Source organism: Paramormyrops kingsleyae, chromosome 5, assembly GCF_048594095.1.
Source record: "Paramormyrops kingsleyae isolate MSU_618 chromosome 5, PKINGS_0.4, whole genome shotgun sequence".
Taxonomy (NCBI): domain Eukaryota; kingdom Metazoa; phylum Chordata; class Actinopteri; order Osteoglossiformes; family Mormyridae; genus Paramormyrops; species Paramormyrops kingsleyae.
The window spans coordinates 19,925,549-19,946,776 of record NC_132801.1 but is presented as its reverse complement, the minus strand read 5'-3'; the positions used below and the strand labels follow the sequence as shown (position 1 = coordinate 19,946,776).

The 21,228-nt window shown below is 42.2% G+C and overlaps 4 protein-coding genes across 8 annotated transcripts; 1 reads left to right on the top strand and 3 right to left on the bottom strand.

The window, feature by feature from the left end:
* Positions 1-679: 679 nt before the first annotated feature.
* narfl (nuclear prelamin A recognition factor-like) lies at positions 680-7,786 on the bottom strand. 2 transcript variants are annotated; one of them, XM_023809233.2, is made up of 11 exons: positions 7,647-7,786; positions 6,827-6,922; positions 6,137-6,280; positions 5,296-5,422; positions 4,645-4,779; positions 3,724-3,842; positions 3,057-3,186; positions 2,425-2,497; positions 2,165-2,302; positions 1,904-2,061; positions 680-1,396 (listed from the first exon to the last, which is right to left on the bottom strand). In XM_023809233.2, the coding sequence occupies exons 1-11, from the start codon at positions 7,710-7,712 to the stop codon at positions 1,155-1,157; spliced, it is 1,428 nt and encodes a 475-aa protein (XP_023665001.1). In that variant the 5' UTR covers positions 7,713-7,786; the 3' UTR covers positions 680-1,154. The 2 variants fall into 2 exon arrangements, with proteins under 2 accessions (XP_023665001.1, XP_023665002.1); XM_023809234.2 differs by having other exon boundaries at positions 5,296-5,419.
* Positions 6,919-11,761, top strand: mlst8 (MTOR associated protein, LST8 homolog (S. cerevisiae)). Of its 3 annotated transcripts, none has more exons than XM_023809240.2 (9): positions 6,919-7,134; positions 8,473-8,628; positions 8,874-8,925; positions 9,115-9,277; positions 9,568-9,643; positions 9,808-9,960; positions 10,253-10,377; positions 10,655-10,818; positions 11,284-11,761. In XM_023809240.2, exons 2-9 carry the CDS (start codon positions 8,500-8,502, stop codon positions 11,400-11,402), a joined length of 981 nt encoding a protein of 326 aa, XP_023665008.1. In that variant the 5' UTR covers positions 6,919-7,134; positions 8,473-8,499; the 3' UTR covers positions 11,403-11,761. The 3 variants fall into 3 exon arrangements, with proteins under 3 accessions (XP_023665008.1, XP_023665005.1, XP_023665006.1); XM_023809237.2 differs by lacking the exon at positions 6,919-7,134 and adding an exon at positions 8,041-8,133; XM_023809238.2 differs by lacking the exon at positions 6,919-7,134 and adding an exon at positions 8,057-8,117.
* bricd5 (BRICHOS domain containing 5) lies at positions 11,755-16,594 on the bottom strand. Its single transcript, XM_023809243.2, has 6 exons — positions 16,085-16,594; positions 15,678-15,809; positions 15,233-15,376; positions 14,924-15,031; positions 13,125-13,278; positions 11,755-12,199 (listed from the first exon to the last, which is right to left on the bottom strand). Exons 1-6 carry the CDS (start codon positions 16,130-16,132, stop codon positions 12,105-12,107), a joined length of 681 nt encoding a protein of 226 aa, XP_023665011.1. The 5' UTR covers positions 16,133-16,594; the 3' UTR covers positions 11,755-12,104.
* A 149-nt stretch (positions 16,595-16,743) lies between these two features.
* Positions 16,744-21,104, bottom strand: pgp (phosphoglycolate phosphatase). Of its 2 annotated transcripts, XM_023809242.2 has the most exons (3): positions 20,967-21,104; positions 19,476-19,882; positions 16,744-19,327 (listed from the first exon to the last, which is right to left on the bottom strand). In XM_023809242.2, the coding sequence occupies exons 1-3, from the start codon at positions 21,056-21,058 to the stop codon at positions 19,002-19,004; spliced, it is 825 nt and encodes a 274-aa protein (XP_023665010.1). In that variant the 5' UTR covers positions 21,059-21,104; the 3' UTR covers positions 16,744-19,001. The 2 variants fall into 2 exon arrangements, with proteins under 2 accessions (XP_023665010.1, XP_023665009.1); XM_023809241.2 differs by lacking the exon at positions 20,967-21,104 and having other exon boundaries at positions 19,476-20,077.
* Between the last annotated feature and the right edge of the window lie 124 nt (positions 21,105-21,228).

The window sequence follows — 21,228 nt, the reverse complement described above, 5'->3', positions numbered from 1 at the left end:
TCTGTCCTGGTTCGGCGAGTGCAGGTTTCCCCTGCAAAATCCAAAACGATAACTAGGTACATTGGTGACTGAATTTTCCATAGCATGGGTGCTAGTCCACCCTGCAGTGGATGAGTGTCCTTTTCAGTGCTACATGCCATAGGCTTTGGCTGCACCAAACCGTTTACTGGATCAGCTGGTGCAGAGCATTACTGGATATCACCACCTTCATACTAACAAGTTACATAGCTGTACTACACTGATGGTCATAACTCTGATCTAATTTACTGACAATTAAGCTACCTGTGACTATGTTGTGGTTTTTCCTTCCCCGCCAAATCAGAAGTCAGAAGCCGCTGGTGTAGGCTCAATAATGTTCCTATCTAGAAAAGGGGGGCCCTGCAGAGAAAGTTTGGGAACCACTGGGTTAATACAAGGTGCAAATACATACTCAATTGATTACATAGTGTTGATTACATTATAATGTTTACATTGTAATGATTACATTATGGATATTTGGTATACTTTTTAATAATATCATAATATTATATTCTATGTTACATAATGATAAATAATATTCCATAACTACAGTGTAGTTTCTCCATGAACACCACAGAATAATGTTACAAGAAGCTTGCTTGAAACCAAGAGATAATATTGTTTCACCCGTGACTGTATGGGGAAAAAAACAAAAAAAATATGAAATGGCATATAAAAATTTTATTTTGGTGTGGTTTTTGTACAAAAAGTTTATAACAATCATGAGATTAAATATCAATATTTTAGTGTATAATTGTATATTCGATATCACACTGCATAAACCTTTATAAATATAACTGGAAAAAAAAACATGAATATATGAAAGAGTGACACTTCATTTTAGTCAGTGGTGAGATGGAATACAAATTTTCCAGTGACAAAAATAAAACTATCATTGTCGGATATGTGCTCTAAACTTTTCTGAAACCCAGTGATTACAGAGATCCGTAGTAATAATGAGGAAGTGAATGAAAGATTCGTCCCTTTGTCTCTCTTGGTCTGCTTGCATGTGAGTTTACTCCGATACACCCCTCAGTTATGCTGCTATGAAGAATCCTCATGGTGAGGTTCTCACCTGCAGCTCCGGCAGTCCAAAGGGAATCCAAGTGACATAAGACAATCCTTACTTCACAGTTTCACCATTTGATGTTAAGGCCAGTGCTGGCCTTTTCCACAGCATGGTACTGGGTGTGCAGAAGCTTGCGGGCTCGTTCCTCCCCTACACCCTCCAGCCAGGTATGGTACAGCTCCGATATGCGCTCATCCTCCTCTGGGTTTATGGGACTCTCTGCTCTGTATAGCTCCTCCACTTGCTGTAGCAGTTCTTTGTTTGACTGGTCTGCCTGAGGTCGTATTTGCCCACCTCCATTCAAACAGCCTGCAGATAAACACCAGAAATAGTTACAGCGTGTACTAAATTGACCATGCTATGAATATTAATTCATTTTGTATTATTAAAACATCTTATACAACTTCTTGATCCTGTCCTGGTCATGCAGTTATGTGAGCTGTATCTATGCAGAATCTACGTATCTCCTCACAGCATGGCTGACAACCTTGTGTTCAGTCTTGAGTCTCCAGTTAAATATAATTTTGAACTGGGTAACCACCTGTTTTTCTGAAGTATTATCATGCCAGTTGTCAAATAGTAAAAGAATAACTGTAGCAGAAAAAAATACATATTCAGTTTCAAAATTAGCCTCTCACTGACTAGCTTGCTTATTAAAACTGACTCCAAGCCCTGTTATGCAATCATAAGGCTACCATATTCTAAGCATATTGCTAGAACCTGAGAGAAAACTCTCAGAATTCCATCTCAGAGGATTCCAGCATGCTGTAAAATGGAAGCTGACTCCTACAGTGATGATAAAGGCTCATCTCTCACCTGATGGACAGGCCATTACTTCCACAAAGTGGTATGGCGACTTTCCCCTCTTCAGTTTCTGCACCAGGTTCTGAATGTTACGGAAGCCGTAGGTGGTAGCAAAGCGCAGCAGAACGGCACCGTCTTTCTCTAAAGTCACTTCCTGGAAGTCCTTATTCCTACAGGGAACACGGGTGGTGTCGTTAATGGAGGGGTTAGCATTTAATGTTTTCTGCAACGGCGTGATGGACAGGATGAAGACAAGGCCCCGGTGTGACTTACTTGAGTATCTTATATGTGATTTCCTTCACATCAACTCCAAAAAGCTGTCTAGCAGCATAAGTGTAGACGTGATGCAAGTAGCCACCCGATCCGCCACCCGCGTGACTCATCAACTCATCCCCACGCACACAGCTAAACCTACACAAACAAAAGTCCAATAAGAACCAGTGCAAGACACTTTGATCTCTTGTGACAGGATATTAGGGCATGTTAAGGGGTGACATTAAGCCGTAAGCCGGCAAACAGTGAGGGAAGCTCACAGTGTGTCTAACGGCGCTGGATCCACATCATTCAGAGACACGCCCTCCTGCTCCAGCATCTTCAGAACCTCACCTGTAAACCCAGCTATGAATCACTAAACTGCATTTATGCAACCTTAAAATAAGCACTTTTTCCCTCTATTTTTGGTAGGAATTTGACAATATCCATAAGCGTAACCTATTGCTTTTCGTTTAATTTTTTCTTTCCGTAATTAATAATTCTGTTGTAATATAAAATGGATTATCATTTGTCAAATATAGGAATAGATTCAATAGTTTATCTTTTCTATTTTTATTCATATAGGTCTTGTTTTTGTATATTTGTGCAGTGATTGATGGCTATAATTTCTTCTATTAGCTGCATAAGGCTGTATGTTGGTAAATTGATAAACAATATAAATATTGTTAAAAAATAAATGTAATATATATATATAACCACTGATCTTGTTGCTGCGATGATGATTTATCCTTTTGCCTGCTTGTCTTTAATGTCAGCAAAAAAAGGTTGACACGTTTAGTAGTGTCTTACATCCATATCCACCTATTACTTCCTTATTCTAGTTTCCTTCAGGGGAAAACAAGTCTGTGTGTGTGTGTGTGTGTGCGCAAGATTTATACATGTTTCTCCATACCAGAGGTTATGACACAGTCCACCTCCCTGATCTCTGACTTCTTGATGTAGAAGTCAGGCCTGGACGCCTCCAACTTCTTATCATAGCATGGCATCACTGTGACATGGTAGACCTGCTGTGGGGACAGGCCCTGCACAGAGAGCACACTGACCTTACCGAGATGCACAGAGGGCTTCATCCTGAGCCACATAAGGACAGCCCACAGCCTCTGGTTTAGGGCTTTACCACCACACACTCAGCTCAGCACTCGTCTAACGACTCACAGCTCATTTCAACACCACCTCAATTTCATAAAAAACCAAAAGAGCAGATCAAAGCTCTTCCTACAACAAGCGATGACACAAAACAAACCTGTACTCCCAATTTACACGTTCGGATAAATACTCTGAAAGAGATTACATATTCACAGGCTGTTTTCAAGACAACTGTCATCAAGTCGTCATACTCATTGGTTTTATTAATTATCCAATTCACTGAACTACTCTTATACACAGTTCTCATTTTTTAAATAAAAAAGAGTAAATGCAGAAATCACACACATACAAGTGTACATATCTATACACACAGGTGTGATATGTGTATATATTACATATACATGCACGCATACATAAGCACACATACACAGTTTTAGTTTGTGAATGTTCCTGCTGGCCAGGACAGCAAGTACCTGCTTTTCTGCAAAGAAGGTCTTCACCAGGGAGCCCATCACCTGCTGAGGCGAGCGAGTGGTACTGATGTAAGGGAGGATGAAATCACCATGAGTTTTCTCTGCATAGCAGATCCACCCTGTTCACAGTAAACAAGGGAAACAGAATCATAGTAATAGATTCATTACCTGCAGGATCACAGAAAAGATTCATTACCTGCATGATCACAACAAAGACACAAACATTAAAATTATCATTAACAATATTAATATTGATATTTTAATTATTTAATGATATTGCAAATGCATTCAGAATTGTAGGTAAATCCAGAGGCACCGCTAGAGATTTTGGGCCCCATGACAGCATTATCATATTAGGTCCTCAACTGTGTAACTGGTTGCTACACTGCCAACTGAAGCAACATGTGACCCTTGCGGGAGAAGCCCGACAGTCAACAAGAAAAATTACATATAGGCTTTAAGTATAACAAATAAAACGTACACAAAGATTTAAAAAGATGTTATTTTTCAGAAGCTTTCACAGTAATGAAAAGTCAGTTGTGTTTTATGAAAGCGATCACAATTTACAAAGCAGGTTAATGACTTTATACAGTAGCCCTCCGTATCCGAGGTGTCAGTCTGAAGAGAGAAAAAAAAGTAAAATGTATAACTTCTTTTCCCTCGTTCCTTCGTCGTTTGAGGGGTATAAAAAGCATGATTGCTCCTTCATTCCTTGTTACATATTTTAATTGCTATATTGTCTCTTGAGAATTAAGTTAAAACGTCAGAATCCCTTTCATTCAAAAGAGTTTAATTCGAGTATACAGTACTATATCATGTACAGTGTACATTATTATTACTGTATTGTATTATAGTAATGTCTCCCTATCACTAATCACAATGTACAGACGGTATTTCCCCCACGTCCTTCCTACCCCTTACCTGGGCAAGCTGAGGCCAGCATTGGCAGAGCCTTTGGGTCCTGCTCCTTCCGGTGGAAGCGTTCCACAAACTCCCGCTGACTCTCCAGGAGGCTGAAGGCTCTGCTGAAGCCAGTGTCAAACACATGATGCACACCTGAAACATAACCCAAAGCCCAGTCAAGCAACATGCTTTGGGGAAAAAAGTCGCACATCCAGGCCCAACACGGGACTCACAGGCTGTATGACGATAAACCGAGCTCGGCCCACATCAGAGTTCATACAAACAGTAAGTCTTACTAAAGCCATCCATCCATCCTCCAACTGCTTAAGGTCTCGGGGCGATACATGGGTACAGCCTAGATGGGATGCCAGTCCACCACACACAAACACACACACACACAGTTTAGTCAGTTAAGACCAGTCTCTAATGTTGCTGCTCACTGCATTACTCACGCTTGTGGGTAATCTGAACCAAACAGATTGCAGAGGACACAGGTTCAAGCAAGTAGAGGAGGGAGGACCAACCAATCAAATGTCTTGGTCTCACCTCCTCTAGGTGCTTGGACCCACCTCTACTACAATCTGATTGGTTCAGAGAGATAACCAATCATTTTTCATTCTACCCTCAGAACATTTTTGTGCAAATGAAATTCCCATGAGCATTACTCACCCAGCTTCTTAAAGAAAGCAGTGAGCCTCTTGCCAGTGTCACAGCTGCTCAGGCCGAAACGTGCTGCCAGGGAGGCCCTGGACTGCGGGGATACGGACACCACCACCACCCGCTCATTGCTGCTCTGCTTAAGCATGAGAAAGACAATAATCCTATTACACAAAGCATGGGCCACACAGGACAGCTATGTCTTAGGAATCTCAATCTGGATGCAACAGACCCGAATGGACAATTATAGAAAATCATAGTCTTTTTTAAGTTTAAAGTGCACATTTTTAAGCAGATGAATAATTCACTGAATACTGAAATGAGCACCATGTTACAGTGATATAGACCTTGTGCCACTTTCAGTGGACATCAGGAGGAATGTGTCCTCTACTATTCCAAAAGTGTAGACACACGCAGCTATGGGTAAATGTTAGTACAGAAAAGCAGCAGTATTTTGGTTAAAGACAAGAACTAAATACCCGAATGAGTAAAAACAGGGCTGCCAACTTTGGTCAGCTGGCTGGAGTGTAATTTTCAATTTGAGACAAGTCTGCACTCATATTTACATATATCTGACAGATTTATTACCTTGTAAATAGTCTCTAGTGTTTGTGAATTGCCTCGACTGATGTAGCTAATTTTAGGTTTATAATGGAATGGTGTAGATAGCAAATAAGACTTAATATAAAAGGTGCTTGACAGTCGTATCAGGAACTTTGCTCTTCCTTTCAGAAATGCCCGTTTTAATGGGAATGGTTTTTTAATCATTTCAGAATTAAAAACAGCATGGTGAATGTATGGAATGAGAACAAAATACATGAGATGTATGTGAACTGGAGACCTGCCGCTGCACCTCGTTCTGCCGGAGCACTCTGTACAGCTCGTCGTGACTCTGCTGCGTGATCAGGACACTCTCAGCCGACGTGATGCAGCCACTGCAGGCCAGGCAGTCATTCAGCGTGATCTTCGCCTTCTCCAACTTCTGTAGCCTCCCCTCCTGTCGACATATAAACTAATATTAGCATCTGTTTAAATAGCTTATTAAATTTAAATAGCTGATTATAGCTGATTATGTCTTTCCTACAGTCCATCTGAAATATACGAGCCCAATTTAATATCCATCGGTTATGTCCGGGACACCAAAAGCCTTTGGACAAGGTGCAAACATTGGGCTACTCACTGCCTTATTACTGATTTTTTTCAAAACTGTTCTCTAACATTTCTTCCTTCGGGCTGGATAGAGGTGAACTGAAGGCACCACGCTTGATGTTAAGAGATCCATCCGATTATAATTACACATATGTTATGCAGGTGTTCTGACAAAACATCCTACCTATCGAGACGTGCTATCGAGCCTTTATGCGCATGTGCAATTCCACCGTTTTGGGATTAGGGATAGGTTTTAGAGGTTAGGGTTAGGGTAAGGGTTTTAGGGTTAGGGCTATCGATTAGCACTACGGTAGGATGTTTTGATAAAGTAGGACTTTTCGTCAGAACACCGGATCCACAGGGGATCTATGTCTAAATAATATCGTTGCCTTACCTGGTTAACCTGAAAGTAACTTCCATCATCTTCTATCTGAATTTTGGCCACAGATTTTCCTTGTACCTTCTGTACCTTTACAGGTTTTACACATTCCTAACAAAGAGGTTAAACAGAAATGTGAGGGAGTAGCTTACTGAAATGAGACTTGCACTGCGCCACGCAGAAACGGCAGAGCGTGATGCCACGATTCCATTTACAAACTTGAATCCAAAAGCGATTTATTTTCAAGTATTACAACGACATCTGGGACCATACAAAAACACCGATTCGTGCCATTTCGAAAACTGCATGAGACGGACTTATTGGTGAGCATTTTGTTTTCGCTGTTTTCTAGTGAATAATAAAAAGGCATTTAAAGTGCGCCATCCTTTTGTAAACATGGGGATTCTGTGACACACGTCACTTGATTCCATTTGGCATTTATATTTTACCCAAAACACAAATTAATTCAAACAATATATATATATATAATTTTAAGTTTAAACATAGAACACTTAATGTTTGTTATGCCGGAACTTGTACACTGTCTTAAACAGTGACCCGGTTATGCAAGGACCTCGGCATTGCCATGATCTGTTTCTGTTATAATGTAGTTATCATTTAAAGTATTTACACAATAAGCATCGATTTTTAAGATACGTCAAACTCCTTTTTCGAACATCAAATCAACCTACTAGGCCATACAAATTGTTGAATAAAATCCACGTTACTGTTACTTGGACTAACACTGATAGATATAGAGTTCACATCCAAAGACATTCAATCACGAAGAAAACCGACATGATAATTATCTGTATAACGATGTCAAGCAGGCTACCTGAGACGGAGTGATATAGTCGTCCAGGTCAGTTAATTGCAATACGCTGCTGAAGTGGGAAGCCATGTTTCAGCTCGTGCCGGAAGCTCGATCGGCCTAAAAACACGTGCAACGCGGAATTCGGACCGGGCTGCAACTCTATTTCATTTTTCATGCTGTTGTGTGCTGTGTTCATCGTGCTGCATACCCCTGCAATAAATATTAGGAATACTACAATTGTTTGGTTCACTCAAAATTGTAACTTGCGTCATGTTACAGTCCGTTGCTAAAAATTAATTTATGAAAATTTATTGAAACTTTTCGTTCGTGCTCCGAATAAATCGATTTCATTTTGCCAAGTAAATGGACGAATAAAATGTATTATCTTAATTATCTTCGTATTAAGAGCTGTGTGATGGAACTGTTCATTTTAAGAAGTGTTGCTGTGGGGAATTATTATTAGTGAGCACATTACAGAAGCACTGCTGAATCGTACGTATTGACTACTGTAAGACAGTTCTTTTGACATTTAAGATAAATGTTTCCGTCTTGTACAGTGTCTATCATAATTATTTTTCATCTTCTGTGCGTGATTTTATTCTAAAATATATTGGAGAAATAGGAAACTTGGTTGTTTATCAGTTCTGCCATTCCCTAAAATATTGTCAATGATCAGTATAGAATACATCATATCTTACCTTGGTCGATTACATTCTCTGCGTATATTTGTCAGAGGGGGTTAGTTAATTAAATGTGAAGGCAAATGGACATAAGTTATAAATGCGGCTTTTAATGCATGTTACGTTTAATCAGTTGTAATGCATTCTTTCAAATTTCAAACCCGTAGATCTGAAGAAGCTTGTTTTACGTGAAGATGAACGTGAACCAGGGGACTGTTGGCAGTGACCCAGTGATCCTCGCCACCGCGGGTTATGACCACACGGTGCGGTTCTGGCAGGCTCACAGCGGGATCTGCACCAGGACAGTCCAACACCAGGACTCGGTATCCTGAAGCAATGCACTTCTCTAAAACTGTACTGTAAATGTTTCACGTAATACCCCAATAGTGTTTCCCAAATTAAGTTTGACTTTTTCCTGCGGCATTATCAGGAGTTTTTCTGCTGTGCCTCAAGATTCAATACATCAATGACGAATCACCATAAACCACCATAAATAATTGTATGCGTGAGCGCTTGCGGAAAATAAAACTCAAAATCAGTCAATAATTTCCTTGACACAAATATTCAGCAGGTGAACTCTCTAGAGGTGACGCCTGACCGGAGTATGATTGCAGCAGCAGGTGAGTTGAGAAACTTTGTTTATTCTCCTGTGCAAACAGAAAATGCACAGGCAATCAAGCAGTCTAAGGGGATAATACCATATTTTAACATTTAGAAGCTATTAATTTTAAGGTGCTGTTGTTTTTTTAGTGAGGTGTCAGAACTATATTAGCAATATGCTTTATTAAGGCTTTTTCCACGCCTTTCAGGCTACCAGCACATTCGCATGTATGACTTAAATTCCAACAACCCCAATCCCGTAATCAACTACGACGGTGTGAGTAAGAACATCACCTCAGTGGGCTTTCACGAGGACGGCCGCTGGATGTACACTGGCGGAGAGGACTGCATGGCTCGTATCTGGGATCTACGGTATGCTTAGCTGCATAATTATCAGAATCTGCTTTTCACCCTCAGTTCATCAGGACATATGTTTCCCTGATAAGTAACATTTTTTCAAATATACATGGTGAAACCTCTTCATGTTTGTTGTTTCTAAACATTTTTGATAGTTGTTCGATATGTATTTTTATGATTATTATGAAAGACAACCACAAGAGTAGCATTGACTTAACATTCCATACGCAAGTTGATGTTGTTTTGTCACAGTATTGTAATGATGTTGGATATCATCAGTTCATTTTAGTTTATTTCTCTCTAAGGTCTAGGAATTTGCAGTGCCAAAGAATCTTCCAGGTCAACGCACCCATTAACTGCGTATGCTTGCACCCGAATCAGGTGTGTGACAGGTTGATGTATGTTTGCCGTTTCAGGGAATGTAGCTGACAACACATAAACATTTGAAAGCTAACATGCAGTACTTTTATGAACAGATTGATGCAGTGATGGAAGTAATTTTCGACATGCATACTACTTATGTATTTGTGTGCCTAAATGTCCAGGCAGAGCTAATAGTTGGGGATCAGAGTGGAGTGATCCACATTTGGGATCTGAAGACTGACCACAATGAACAGCTCATCCCTGAGCTGGAGGTGTCCGTTAACTCCGTGCACATTGACCCTGATGCAAGCTACATGGCTGCAGTCAACAGCTCGGTTAGTAGTCATGGTTACCATCTCCATTCTACAGGTTCCATCACACAAACAACTGTATCAAACAATTATGTTCTCATTTTGCTCATTGGCGTGAAATGTAAGTCCAAGATTGTGCCTCGGTATTGTTTTTGAAAAGATACAGTGGTACCTTGGTTCTCGAACTCACTAGAACTCGAATTTCTTGAAGGTCGAACAAACCAGTTTGACTTTTTAGGATTCGATCCGGAGTCCGGAACGGATTAAGTTCGAGAACCGAGGTACCACTGTATATGCTCTTTGTTCTCTGCCACAGGGAAACTGTTACGTCTGGAATTTGGCAGGGGGAATGGGAGATGAGGTAACACAGCTCATTCCCAAGACCAAAATCCCAGCTCACAAACGTTACGCTCTGCGCTGCAAGTTCAGTCCTGATTCCACGTGAGTGTAAACCTGCTAATTCCTAATGACAGAGATAATATATATATATATGTTTATAGCGTGTTTTCCAATGATGTGTACCCTATGATGGGTTGGTGGCCCTCCCGGGGTTGTTCCTTGCCTTGTACTCGTTGTTTCCGGGATAGGCTCATAGGTCAAGCGGGTGCATAGGACAAGCAGGTATGGAAAATGAATGGATGAATGTATGTTTTACTTAATTAGTCACAAGTCTCAGGAATACTGGAAAATTATATGCTGCTGTTTTTCATCTTCCTAGATTGTTGGCCACCTGCTCGGCCGACCAGACCTGCAAGATCTGGAAGACGTCTAACTTCTCCCTGATGACAGAGCTGAGCATCAAGAGTAACAATCCTGGGGAGACGTCTCGTGGCTGGATGTGGGACTGTGCATTCTCAGGAGATTCCCAGTACATTGTCACAGGTCAGACCTCTCCAGCTGAGTTTTCCTTCGCCTGTTACTCTTGTAGTGTGATTCAGATGATCCTGGTCTTGAGGGATCCAAAAGTCACCGGTTCAGATGCCTGCTATTGAACCCTTGTTGAGGGCCATTTAATTAAAATTAGTTCAGTAAAAATATCCATTTGATACGCAGTGAAAAGTAGAGGTGGAAAATTCAGGCCCAGAAAGTACAAGTCTAGACCAAGGTTTTGTTTCAACCAACCAGTTGAGTATAAAGAGTCACAATCACAGAGTGCTCAACTGTTTGGTTGAAACAAAACCGTGGTCTGGATTTGTACTTTCTGGCCCTGAACTTACCACCTCTGGTGATGTGACACATTTCCAACCTCAAGTGATGTTTTATGAAAAGTAGTTGTGTAGGATTGGCCACTTGACCTCTTCTGATTGGCGCAGCTCAGTAATGCCTCCACCTTTACATAATTTGCAGCATCCTCGGATAACCTCGCACGGCTGTGGTGTGTGGAGACAGGGGAGATCAAGCGGGAGTACAGCGGCCATCAGAAAGCTGTGGTGTGCCTGGCGTTCAACGACAGCGTGCTGGGCTAACGTGAGCAGCTGACTGCAGCACGGCACGCCAGTTACTTCACTGACATGTATAAGCTCAGGAGGAGAAGCATTGCTTGGACCCATCATCTATGAGGACAATGTCGTATATAGAATAACTATTATTTGCTCAGAAATATTACTGGTAAAACCGTGACCTGTGGATATTGTCAACATCTGTTTTCTCATATTATGTAATCCTGCAATGCAGGATGGGGAAAAGGGAAGTTCTGCATTTGAGCGTAAGACTCTCTAAAGCCTCCTTTCAGCCGGCCTCTCCGTTAAGAGCTGCCCTTTCTTGTGTGTCCATCTTGCTTTTGTTTTATTAAAATGTCACCCGGAGACAGAGTGGAATATTACAATGCAGCATTTTATTTGAAAGCAGAGACTTTAGCCAACAGAAGTGCATTTACTTAGTCATCAGCTGTAGGCTACAGGAAACGAAGACCTCAATGAATCTTTTCATCTTTCAAATTCCACTACAAAAAAAAAAGGTATAAAAGATTGAAAGGTGAGGATAAGGGTTGCTTGTTCCTGGACGGGGTGTTTAGTCTCCTCCTCCAGGGAGGTGGTTGGCCGGGGGACCGTGTGTGTGTGCCACCTCCTGCCCCCTCCCCATCAGTGTTTTCAGCTTGGGCTCTCTGCCTTTGTGATGAGGAGAAGGAGCACTTTGTTCCCTGGGCTCTGACACTCGGTTGTCGGCCTTTACTCAGGCAGGTAGTAGAAGCACACAGACACGCACACGTTGTTCGGGAAGCATATGTCTATACAAAAGTAAATGAGCCTTTGCTTTGCCGGACCTGTGGGGAAAAATAACGGGAGGGAAGGTGTCACAAAAAGAGAAAATCTGCAGAAAAGTGACAGGAATGGCACCTCAAAGTGCCCCAGTGTGTCAGACACTTAAACCTAAAGGACTATTCTTGTGGTATACAGTAGCTCTGCAGCCCAGGTTTAAGTTTCTGCCTCGTGTTAGCCTGCTTTTGCACTGCCACTGAGAACTGAGCCGCACCAGAGCCATACTGCAAACTGATGGTTTCCACTAAAAATTATGCAAGCCGTACCCACACTGCCATCGCCCTGCTTACAAGCAGCGCCGCAAGCACGACCAGACCGAGCTGGTTGCGTCATTAATACCTAGTTGGTCGAAATGCACAGAGATGCCAGTGATCTTTGTAGATATGCTTGGATTATCTGAAGGAAATAAGGACATATTCTGTATATTATGCATTACTAGTAGTATTGCATGTCGGGATGCATTTATGCATTCCCGATAACTCAGAACCTGAAAATTTTCAACCTCCTACTTATAAAGTACTATGGAACGGTTGAACTGAATGGATTCATAATGCAAATGTATGCAAGTGAATGCTAATTCCGCTAGCATTTAATGCTAACTTAAGACTGCCATTCTCACAGATATGCTACAGGAAATTGGCACATAGGTAAATCATGATGTACACTTTGAACAGTAAATAATTGTCTCTTCAGTTTCATCTCCCTGTTGCTCTCCAAACCTGGCAACACTTTTACTGAGCTGACCCTTCTGCAGTGGAAAACTGAATCGAGCTGGGACCGCACTAACTAGTGTCTCTTCACAGTACGGGTCAGGTATGGCTTGGTTCCAGTATGCCAGTGGAAATGCGCCATTTGCTTGCCTCTCCTCCTTATGGAGCTTGAGCACTCACAGCACATTCCCAAGCAAAGAGCTTTGTTCAGGGCTCTCACCGGCGGCTTTCCGGGCCCAGTAAGTCGAGCTTTGCAGACAGAGGGGCTGTAAGGGCTCTGGGAGGGACGCGGTGTCCACAGGCTTGCCCCCCAGCACTTCTAAGAACTCCGTGAATCTCTGCGTCTCATTCCCCAGAAACCAGAACTGACTGACCTGATGGAGAAAAGGTGAAACCAGTACAAATGAACTATCCCACATATCAGATAATTCCACATATCTCAAGGCATTTACACATATCTACTAAACAAAATAGCTTTCATTCATCCATATCTAATTCAAGAAAGAATACAGGAGCATTTAGAGGTCAGATAACCCATTCTTTTACTCGAGGGTTTGTAATCTAAATCTTCCATGGTTCTGCTGAACAATAAAAATCTAAATTGCTTTTTTTCCCTAAAGAACACTTGCTTCAGAAGACAATTACAATTATATAGCCAGGTTGCCAGAGAAGAAAAATATGACTGAAAATGACTGAATTTCACTTGTTAATTCCTTTTAAAAAAAACAACTGGTGACTATATAATATACATTTGGAAGTCAACGGTAGTTGCCAGAGGTATGTTACAGTTTATGTTTGGCCATTTAACTCTGATTAAGCTTAAAGATGTGATTTAGTGGAGCGTCATAAAGTAAACCAAGCCGTCACACAGGTGCACCTGGACCGGTCCTGGCGTCATTAGATGAAGCTGAAACAGAGCGGTTCTGTGACGGACACACATCGCAGCACTCCATACAAACAGCCTGGCATCTTTAACCACAGCTTTCCTTTCCTGTCTTTTTCTTCCTCCATAAAGTGTCTAAAGGGGGAGTCAACAGAGTAGCCATTGTATACACGGTAACCTCTGCACTCCCATCCTGTAATGTGACCCGGGAGAGGGGAGGCGCCACAATCAGATAGGCTGAGGAATTTGGGCCCCAGCAGACAAAGCTCTCCACCTGACGTGGTCCGCTGACCCCTCCACCATGCGGGCAGAAGCTGGGCGGTCTGATCCGTGCACGTTCACAGTGGTGATGTTACATCGAGAGTGTTCCAGACCGGCTAACGAACAAGCTGCTCCAGCCCTTACTTGCAGCCGCAGATGAAAATTAGAGACCACTCTATTTTTAAACAAATCTGCATTTTTAAATCCTGGTTTAATTGTGCTTCTGCTGGCAGACGGCTACACTGAGCAGCAGGTTGCTTCCAGCTTCAAAATTTCTAAGACAGCAGTGCACAAGAATAAGGTGAAGCAGGAGACACTGGGAATGACCGAAAACCAGCCAGGTAAAGGGCAGAAGCGACTTTCTAATGTCAGAGATGACTATCAATTTATCTGACAGTTTCTCATGAATTGGAGGATGACATCAAATGACCTTCAAAAGGAATGTGAAATATTAAGTGCAGGTGTGAAGTGCACTGCTAGTTCGTATCAGGCTTCTAGAAGCAGGACTGAAGTTCCTTAAAGCAAGGTAGAAGCTCTTCATTAATGAGAAACAGGGAGGCAGGCTGCAGTTTGCTCCCTCTCTCTCATATTTTTATGTATAGTTCACAGATGCACACCCATAAATTTAGAGATGAGTGATACAAAAAAATGTGCCGTGGTCTCAATTTTTTCTGCGGCTGTATGCAGGTCTTACTGCTCAGTGTGTGTATAAATAGTAACAGTTGTATAAGTAACTGCAGCTGTAATTTAGGACAGGGAGTAGGGGGTCATATCCCCTGTTTAGTCAGACTGGATTAGAAATGAGGGTGCAGATTTTTTTTTCCTTTTCATTTTCATTTGAACAAACACTGAAAATTGCACATTACAGGTTTTACCTTCTGTGTAGAATCACCCAGAAGGGCCTGCAGATTTTCATAATCAGACGAGTCCATCTTGCGAAGAAAGCAGGTGTCCTGGCTGTCAGGCTTGTAGCATATGACCCCCTTATTAGAGAGGAGGAGAGTTAGCATCCCTTTCAGGATCACACATAAGACGCTCTGTCCCTCAGCCGTTTACGGGGACAGGACTGGACTGGGACCCTCCCCCCGCCAGCAAAATTTATCATGGGGGAGATCCTAAAGTCCAGCCCTGCTTGTAGCCCTTATGTATGGTGGAAAGAAAGAAAAAAGTGCGAAAGGCCTCACGTGTCTGATGTCAAAGAGCATGGTGGAGGTGCGGTTGGTGCCACCAGAGGTCACACTGTAAGTCACTGCGCTGTCACGCCGCTCCACGGTGGCCGACTGATTGACCAGGCTGCCGGTGCCGTCCAGTGCTGTGATCCTGATCACCTGTAAGGCAGAATGCATGGGACTCGCAGCACTCCTACTCGCACGACCCCCATCGGCAAGAACAAAGGCGGATGGCTCCCTTTGACAGGGGAGCAGTAGAGACCGGACAAACACACCGTTACGCATGTGTCTCTGTTTCAGGAAAACATTGCCTTTGGGTCTTTTATGCATATACTCTCATATTTTCCGTTTTGTACGAATGGACAAAAACTGCAGTTAAAATATGCAGATATATCTACTTTTCCCATTCAAGAACTGAGGTATTTGTGTACTTTGAGAAAAACAGCTCACAGTTCCTTACCTGTGGGCCGGGCCATCGAAAGGCCAGGCGTCCGGTGACACTGAGCACTATGATCACCAGGAGCAGGACTGCCGTCAGGCTGCCCCAAAGCGCCCGGTGACGGAACTGGATGGGCAACGCTGGAGACCCGTCCTGTGGAGGGTAAACTATGCTATAGCCTTAATGCTGTAGGTTTTATGTTCCCTCTATGAAATTCAGTTTGTAGGTAGACACTGCGGTCATTGTGATTGTACAAATGCGGTCACTGCACTCCTAACAGTAGATTAATCACATTTACTAATTTTCATACCTCTCATTACGTTGCATCTACAGGATGCTTTTCCACCAGATTTGCGCGTAATCCACTACCTTTTGCACAGGTAGTTATTTTAGTAAGGGATGTATTCAGGGGAAGAGCAGCGTCTTACCTCACACGGGGAGTCCTCCAGGCGGCTCGCAGTACAGCACCTCACCATCCTGCGCCCAGGTACACCTCTTCACTGTTCCCTCAGCTCGACTGTGAGCAGAGACGGGCCCACAATGGGCCAGGCAGCGGCACACCTGGCCAGACCCTGGCGTTCCCCGCATCGCATGGGCACACACGTGACAGCTAAAAACGCTGGCCAAGGACCCCGGCGTGGACAATGGACAAAAGGGCACGGGGATCTCAGCTGCTGCGGGCAGAAGCTGTCACCGAGCAGTCTGAGGCACAAAAACCTGAGAATGCGTCCACCCAGATGCTGAAAGACCAAGGTGACTCTGTGCACCAAAGCTAAAGCCCAGTAAGCTATAACCAATCAGCTTAGCTTGGCTTAGCACAGAAAATGTGAGGAACAGGTAAGGATCCACAGATTGGTCTTTGTTCGTTTTTTTCCCCATCAAATTTATCAGAGCATCTGGGGTCATGCAACGTAGCTCTTAATGGAACACATAAAATAATACAGAGAGTAATGAACATTAACACAAGTTGATGTAAGAAAACTGGTAATACATGTAAATTGCAGTGTGCACTTCCTTTCATGGATATTTTTAACAAAAACTAATTTAAACACAAAAAGTAACATTTAAGAGAGAAAAAAAGGCTGTCCAGGTTTCTCATCCTGTTTTTATTGTATTCTCTAGTTTTACAATTGAATGTATAGATTGCAAGCAAATTTATGGCAATGAAGGCAGAAATACCAACTCCAACATGGAGCAACAGGAGGCACTTTGGTGCTGCTTGATTATTTTTTTCTGAGGTGTTATTTATCAGAAAATGGTTTGCATTCCGTTTACCAGTTAACTGCAAAATCAAAAACAAACATTTCTACACAAGTCTGATTTATTTGAAAGTCATAATTTATTTTATATTAGGATTTGAGTTTAAGCTGTTCATTGATGACCCATATTAAACTGTTTCCTTGTCTATACATGGATACTGCATTCTGACAAAAGTTCTTATATTCTAGTATGAATTTCGTAACATGAGGAATAAGCAAGTGTGACACTTGTGAACATATAGTATTCAGCTTCCTGTGCAAACAATTTTGTGCCATATAATTTGAATTTCAAAGCATAACCACAGCACACGTCGGATATGGCATGCAGTACATAAATCAGAGGTTAACCATTTTCATAAAACGTTTATAAAATGGATTTTAAATGGCTTTGATAGAAATCTCACAAAAACCAGATAACATCCTGATACATTAAAAATATATATAATCTCATAATGATCATTCACAAATAGAATTACATCTGATACAGCTGATAAAGTTCGGAAATGGAATCCGTGAAATTCATGTAGAAAAAGCGAAGATACACATATTTAAATGCAATGAACTGTATATCTGAAACGTGTTTCTTAATCCGTCCTGAGAGTGACGCAACTAAACCATTGCCACATAAATGGCAAACATCACTGGAATGACCACAGTCAGAAGCCCTCATGACTGTTACAGAGATAAAGAAAGCAGAACACAAATAAAAATCCTTTTCTTTTGTTACCAGGGGTCATCTGAGGAGACTGCACTGAAAAGTTAGATTACACTTTTAAAAAATATAGTTGTGCCATGTAACACCAAAAACGTTTTCAACCCAGGTATAACATTGCAAGAATGATTTGATTCATAGACATTTTCATTTTGACATTACTGAGCTCATTTAGGATGAAATGGCGATGAAATCACTTTCGATCCTATAAGTCTCTTTCAAAAGCATGTGGGTTTTATAAACTAGTTTTTAAACTGTCAATATCTAGTAATGTAGGAGGATAGCATCGGACTTATCTGGACATCCCATAGTGTGCAGCGGCATACAGAAATTTAGTAAATGTTTCATTCATTTCGGTTAATCTTCTGAAATCTATCCACTTACGCACATGTACATAAAGGACAGGATAAAATAAAAGTCTTCAAGTCTTCCACAATTTCATTGTGGGTTTTTAATAAATACACCTTTAAAGAGGCCTTGTTCGTATAACCTGAAGGCTGACAGAGTTCTTTCCGAGTTTAGGACCACTTTAATTAGAAGGAATTAAAAATAAATAAATAAATAACTAAATTGCAATCCTCTCACTTTCAAATGGGAATGACCAAGCTGTATCTAAAGTCAAGAAACCATGTGCTGCAACCAGTAGTGACTGCAAGCTTCTTACAGCACCTGAAAAGCTGTACATACCCGTTCTCACCATGCGTGTTACAGCATTTCGCCTTCAAGCTGTAAACTTCACAGCACCCAACTAAAACAAGCTGTAGGCCATTTGCCAAAATGTTAACAGCCATTAACAAGACATGACAAATTTCTCAGTAGTTTACACTTTATGCATAGGCACCTAGAAACACTCAATATAAATCCTTAACAAAACCAATACTTAAATGCAAACTTGCAGACTTAAGACTTAATACTGTCATTTGGAACTGAGTCGAATATATCTGCATAATAGTCAAAATGCTGGTTTCACCCAGAGGGAGGCGAACGGTATTTTTAAGATAAGGGACATTGCTTTTGACAATGTAAATTCAGACACATACCATTTTAAAACACCTGGCATGATTTGGGCAGTTAAAAGTTACAGTGTTATTTTGTGTCAGGACAGAATGAACCCAAGGAGCAATTCTGCGATAAGGGGACCTTATCGCTCTCACTCCACTTAAACTTATTTCACTCTTTGACAATATACCAGTCCAAACCCATGATCCAATCCTGGCAAGTAGTCAATGTCTTCCCACCCAGCAATTTGAGTTTATTTAACGGACAGATTAAAAGGTGTATAGTGCACTTTGTTCCATTGCTTTTGTCATTTTTACTACTGTGTAACGCGGAGAGTGAGAAGATTAGATTCTGGGTTAGGAAGCGGAGGAAGATCTAAGCCTGAAGGGCAGGCAGGAGCTCGGCAATGCTCTCCACAATGTAGTCAGGAACCATACCAAGGCGAAGGGGGCAGCCACTGCACCGATGCGCCTCTGCATCCGCGGCCGTGGACACCCCCGTCAGAGTGAGCAGCGTCTTCAGGCCACAGTTGGATCCTAACAGAATGTCAGTGTCCAGTCGGTCACCCACCATGAGGGTTTTGGCCGGGTCTAGGCCGTACTGACGGGCCACACAGTCAAACATAAATTTGCTGGGCTTTCCTATAACCAGGGCTTGACGCTGGGCTGCAGTCTCCACGGCTTTCAAGAGACATCCTGTCCCTGGAGAGGCATTTCATCTTTAGTGTTAACATTTTCTAACAAAATTAATACAGCAAATTTCGTTATAACAGATTATGATCTGAGCAAATGAAGGCAAGACTTTGTGACTTAAGACACGCTCAGAAAGGACACGAGAGCTTCCACGTACCTGGGACCGCTTTGCCTCCCTCCAACGGCAGCCGGGTGTCAGTGTTGGTTCCTACGAATAAGCACTCGGGGTTGCTGAGGTACTGCAGAGCTCTGTTCAGTTTCATGTAATTAAAATGCTCATCAAAGCCCACCACTACGGCTTTCACCTCGGGATCGAGAGGAATGTTGGCCCAGTCGATCTGAACACCCGTGATGGGGTCGGGACCGACCCCCACTTGTGGTATGCCCACATTCTGAAGCTCCTGCTTCATGGCATTGCTGCCGATAAGGTACACTTTGCCGTTCAGTTTCGCTTCGGACTTCAGGTACACCGCCGAGCAGAAAGCCGTTCCGAATACGTCCTCCTCAGAAGCATTGAACCCTAATTTGCGTAATTTATCGACGTACATTCTTCTAGTTTTCGTGCTGTTGTTGGTTAGGAAAAACACTCGCTTTCCGTTCTTCTTTAACAAATTAATGACATCCGCGGCGCCAGTGACGGCTTCATCTCCTCGCCATATGACCCCATCGCAATCAAACAGGACGCTCTCCACGGAGTCTAGCAACTCCCTAATTATGGGACCGCTAAGTCTTCTACATTTCGATGCCATGATTGGGAACGTGCGGCTTTCCAGTCCAATTAAGCACTTTTTCCTTTATCAGTGGAAAAACCAACAAGCCGCTACGGATCACTAACTAAATACCCATAAAATGAGATTTCTCAGTGAAAACAAACGAATCGCCGATTTAGCATAGATCGGGTTAAGCAGCAAAATAATTATTTTCTCGAAAGGGTCCCACCGGGATCACACCATGACCTTGCGCTCCAGCCGAATGCATTTCCGTGCCGGAGCTCTAAGATTACGCCGGCCCCTCGTGAAGAGAGCGCGAGACTTCCGTCGCCTTTCCGAAGTCTCGTAATTTGAATTCGGTTTGCGCACGTGATCGCCATCCCCAACGCAATGTCGCCTGTGTCACTCTTCTGCAATGTATCTATTTGTAGTGACTGGTAACGGTATTTAACCTTAAAAATGCGTTTTCCTTGTCATCTAGGCCAGTAAAATAAATATCTTGCGCATTCCGCCATGTTTTGTTAGAGGGATCTACCCGTTGCAATATTTGCATGCCCGTGTATCACGGGCATGCAATAAAGGACTATTAAAATAAAGGACTATTGTATGTGGACATCTGAGTTTTGTTTAATTAGAGCTTCAATGCAGTTCAATATATGGAGCAAAATTCGAAAATCTACCAACAGTATTTAGTCCGTATGCAACACAAAATGCATTTATTTCAAAATGCGAGGTAAAGTGGCCTTACACAGACGGAAGCATATCAACAAAATGTAAAGGCATATGAAACCCCTGTAAGTCAAGCATATTATATACTGACCGTTTAAAATAATTCAGTCAAAAACATGGATATATGTTGATTAAAAACACAAATGCACATATATAGAAACAAACATTAAAAGGTTACTGAAAAAGTATTACTTTATAAGAAAAGATACTGTTTACGTTTGCTTATCCAGCAAGTTGCTAACTTCCGTGTCTCCTTGGAAGGTATCCAATCACTTTCCATCGCCGATATTTTTCCATTCATCCATTTCCCATACCCGCCTGTACGTGAACGTGAATCTCACTTCTGCGAAACTTGGCGTTTAATACCTTTCCCTCGACTAGGAGTATTAATGCGGGAAGAGCAGCTTTAGCGAGGTACCGTACCAGCAGGCTACGCAAAGCTCCCCGCGTGCCCTTTTGTTGTTATGACTA

Excerpts from the sequence above, each read along its gene's own strand:
- narfl (XM_023809233.2), bottom strand. The coding sequence starts at position 7,712 with ATGGCTTCCCACTTCAGCAGCGTATTGCAATTAACTGACCTGGACGAC. Across the intron at positions 5,423-6,136 it reads GAGTGCTCCGGCAGAACGAG|CAGAGCAGCAATGAGCGGGT; the intron begins GTGCAGCGGCAG and ends CTCATGCTTAAG. Across the intron at positions 1,397-1,903 it reads AGTAATGGCCTGTCCATCAG|GCTGTTTGAATGGAGGTGGG; the intron begins GTGAGAGATGAG and ends GTTTATCTGCAG.
- mlst8 (XM_023809240.2), top strand. The coding sequence starts at position 8,500 with ATGAACGTGAACCAGGGGACTGTTGGCAGTGACCCAGTGATCCTCGCC. Across the intron at positions 8,926-9,114 it reads GAGTATGATTGCAGCAGCAG|GCTACCAGCACATTCGCATG; the intron begins GTGAGTTGAGAA and ends CACGCCTTTCAG. Across the intron at positions 9,278-9,567 it reads GCTCGTATCTGGGATCTACG|GTCTAGGAATTTGCAGTGCC; the intron begins GTATGCTTAGCT and ends TTTCTCTCTAAG.
- bricd5 (XM_023809243.2), bottom strand. The coding sequence starts at position 16,132 with ATGGTGAGGTGCTGTACTGCGAGCCGCCTGGAGGACTCCCCGTGTGAG. Across the intron at positions 15,810-16,084 it reads TGGAGGACTCCCCGTGTGAG|GACGGGTCTCCAGCGTTGCC; the intron begins GTAAGACGCTGC and ends TACCCTCCACAG. Across the intron at positions 15,032-15,232 it reads TGCTCTTTGACATCAGACAC|GGGGTCATATGCTACAAGCC; the intron begins GTGAGGCCTTTC and ends CTCTCTAATAAG.
- pgp (XM_023809241.2), bottom strand. The coding sequence starts at position 20,067 with ATGGCATCGAAATGTAGAAGACTTAGCGGTCCCATAATTAGGGAGTTG. Across the intron at positions 19,328-19,475 it reads GGGAGGCAAAGCGGTCCCAG|GGACAGGATGTCTCTTGAAA; the intron begins GTACGTGGAAGC and ends ATGCCTCTCCAG.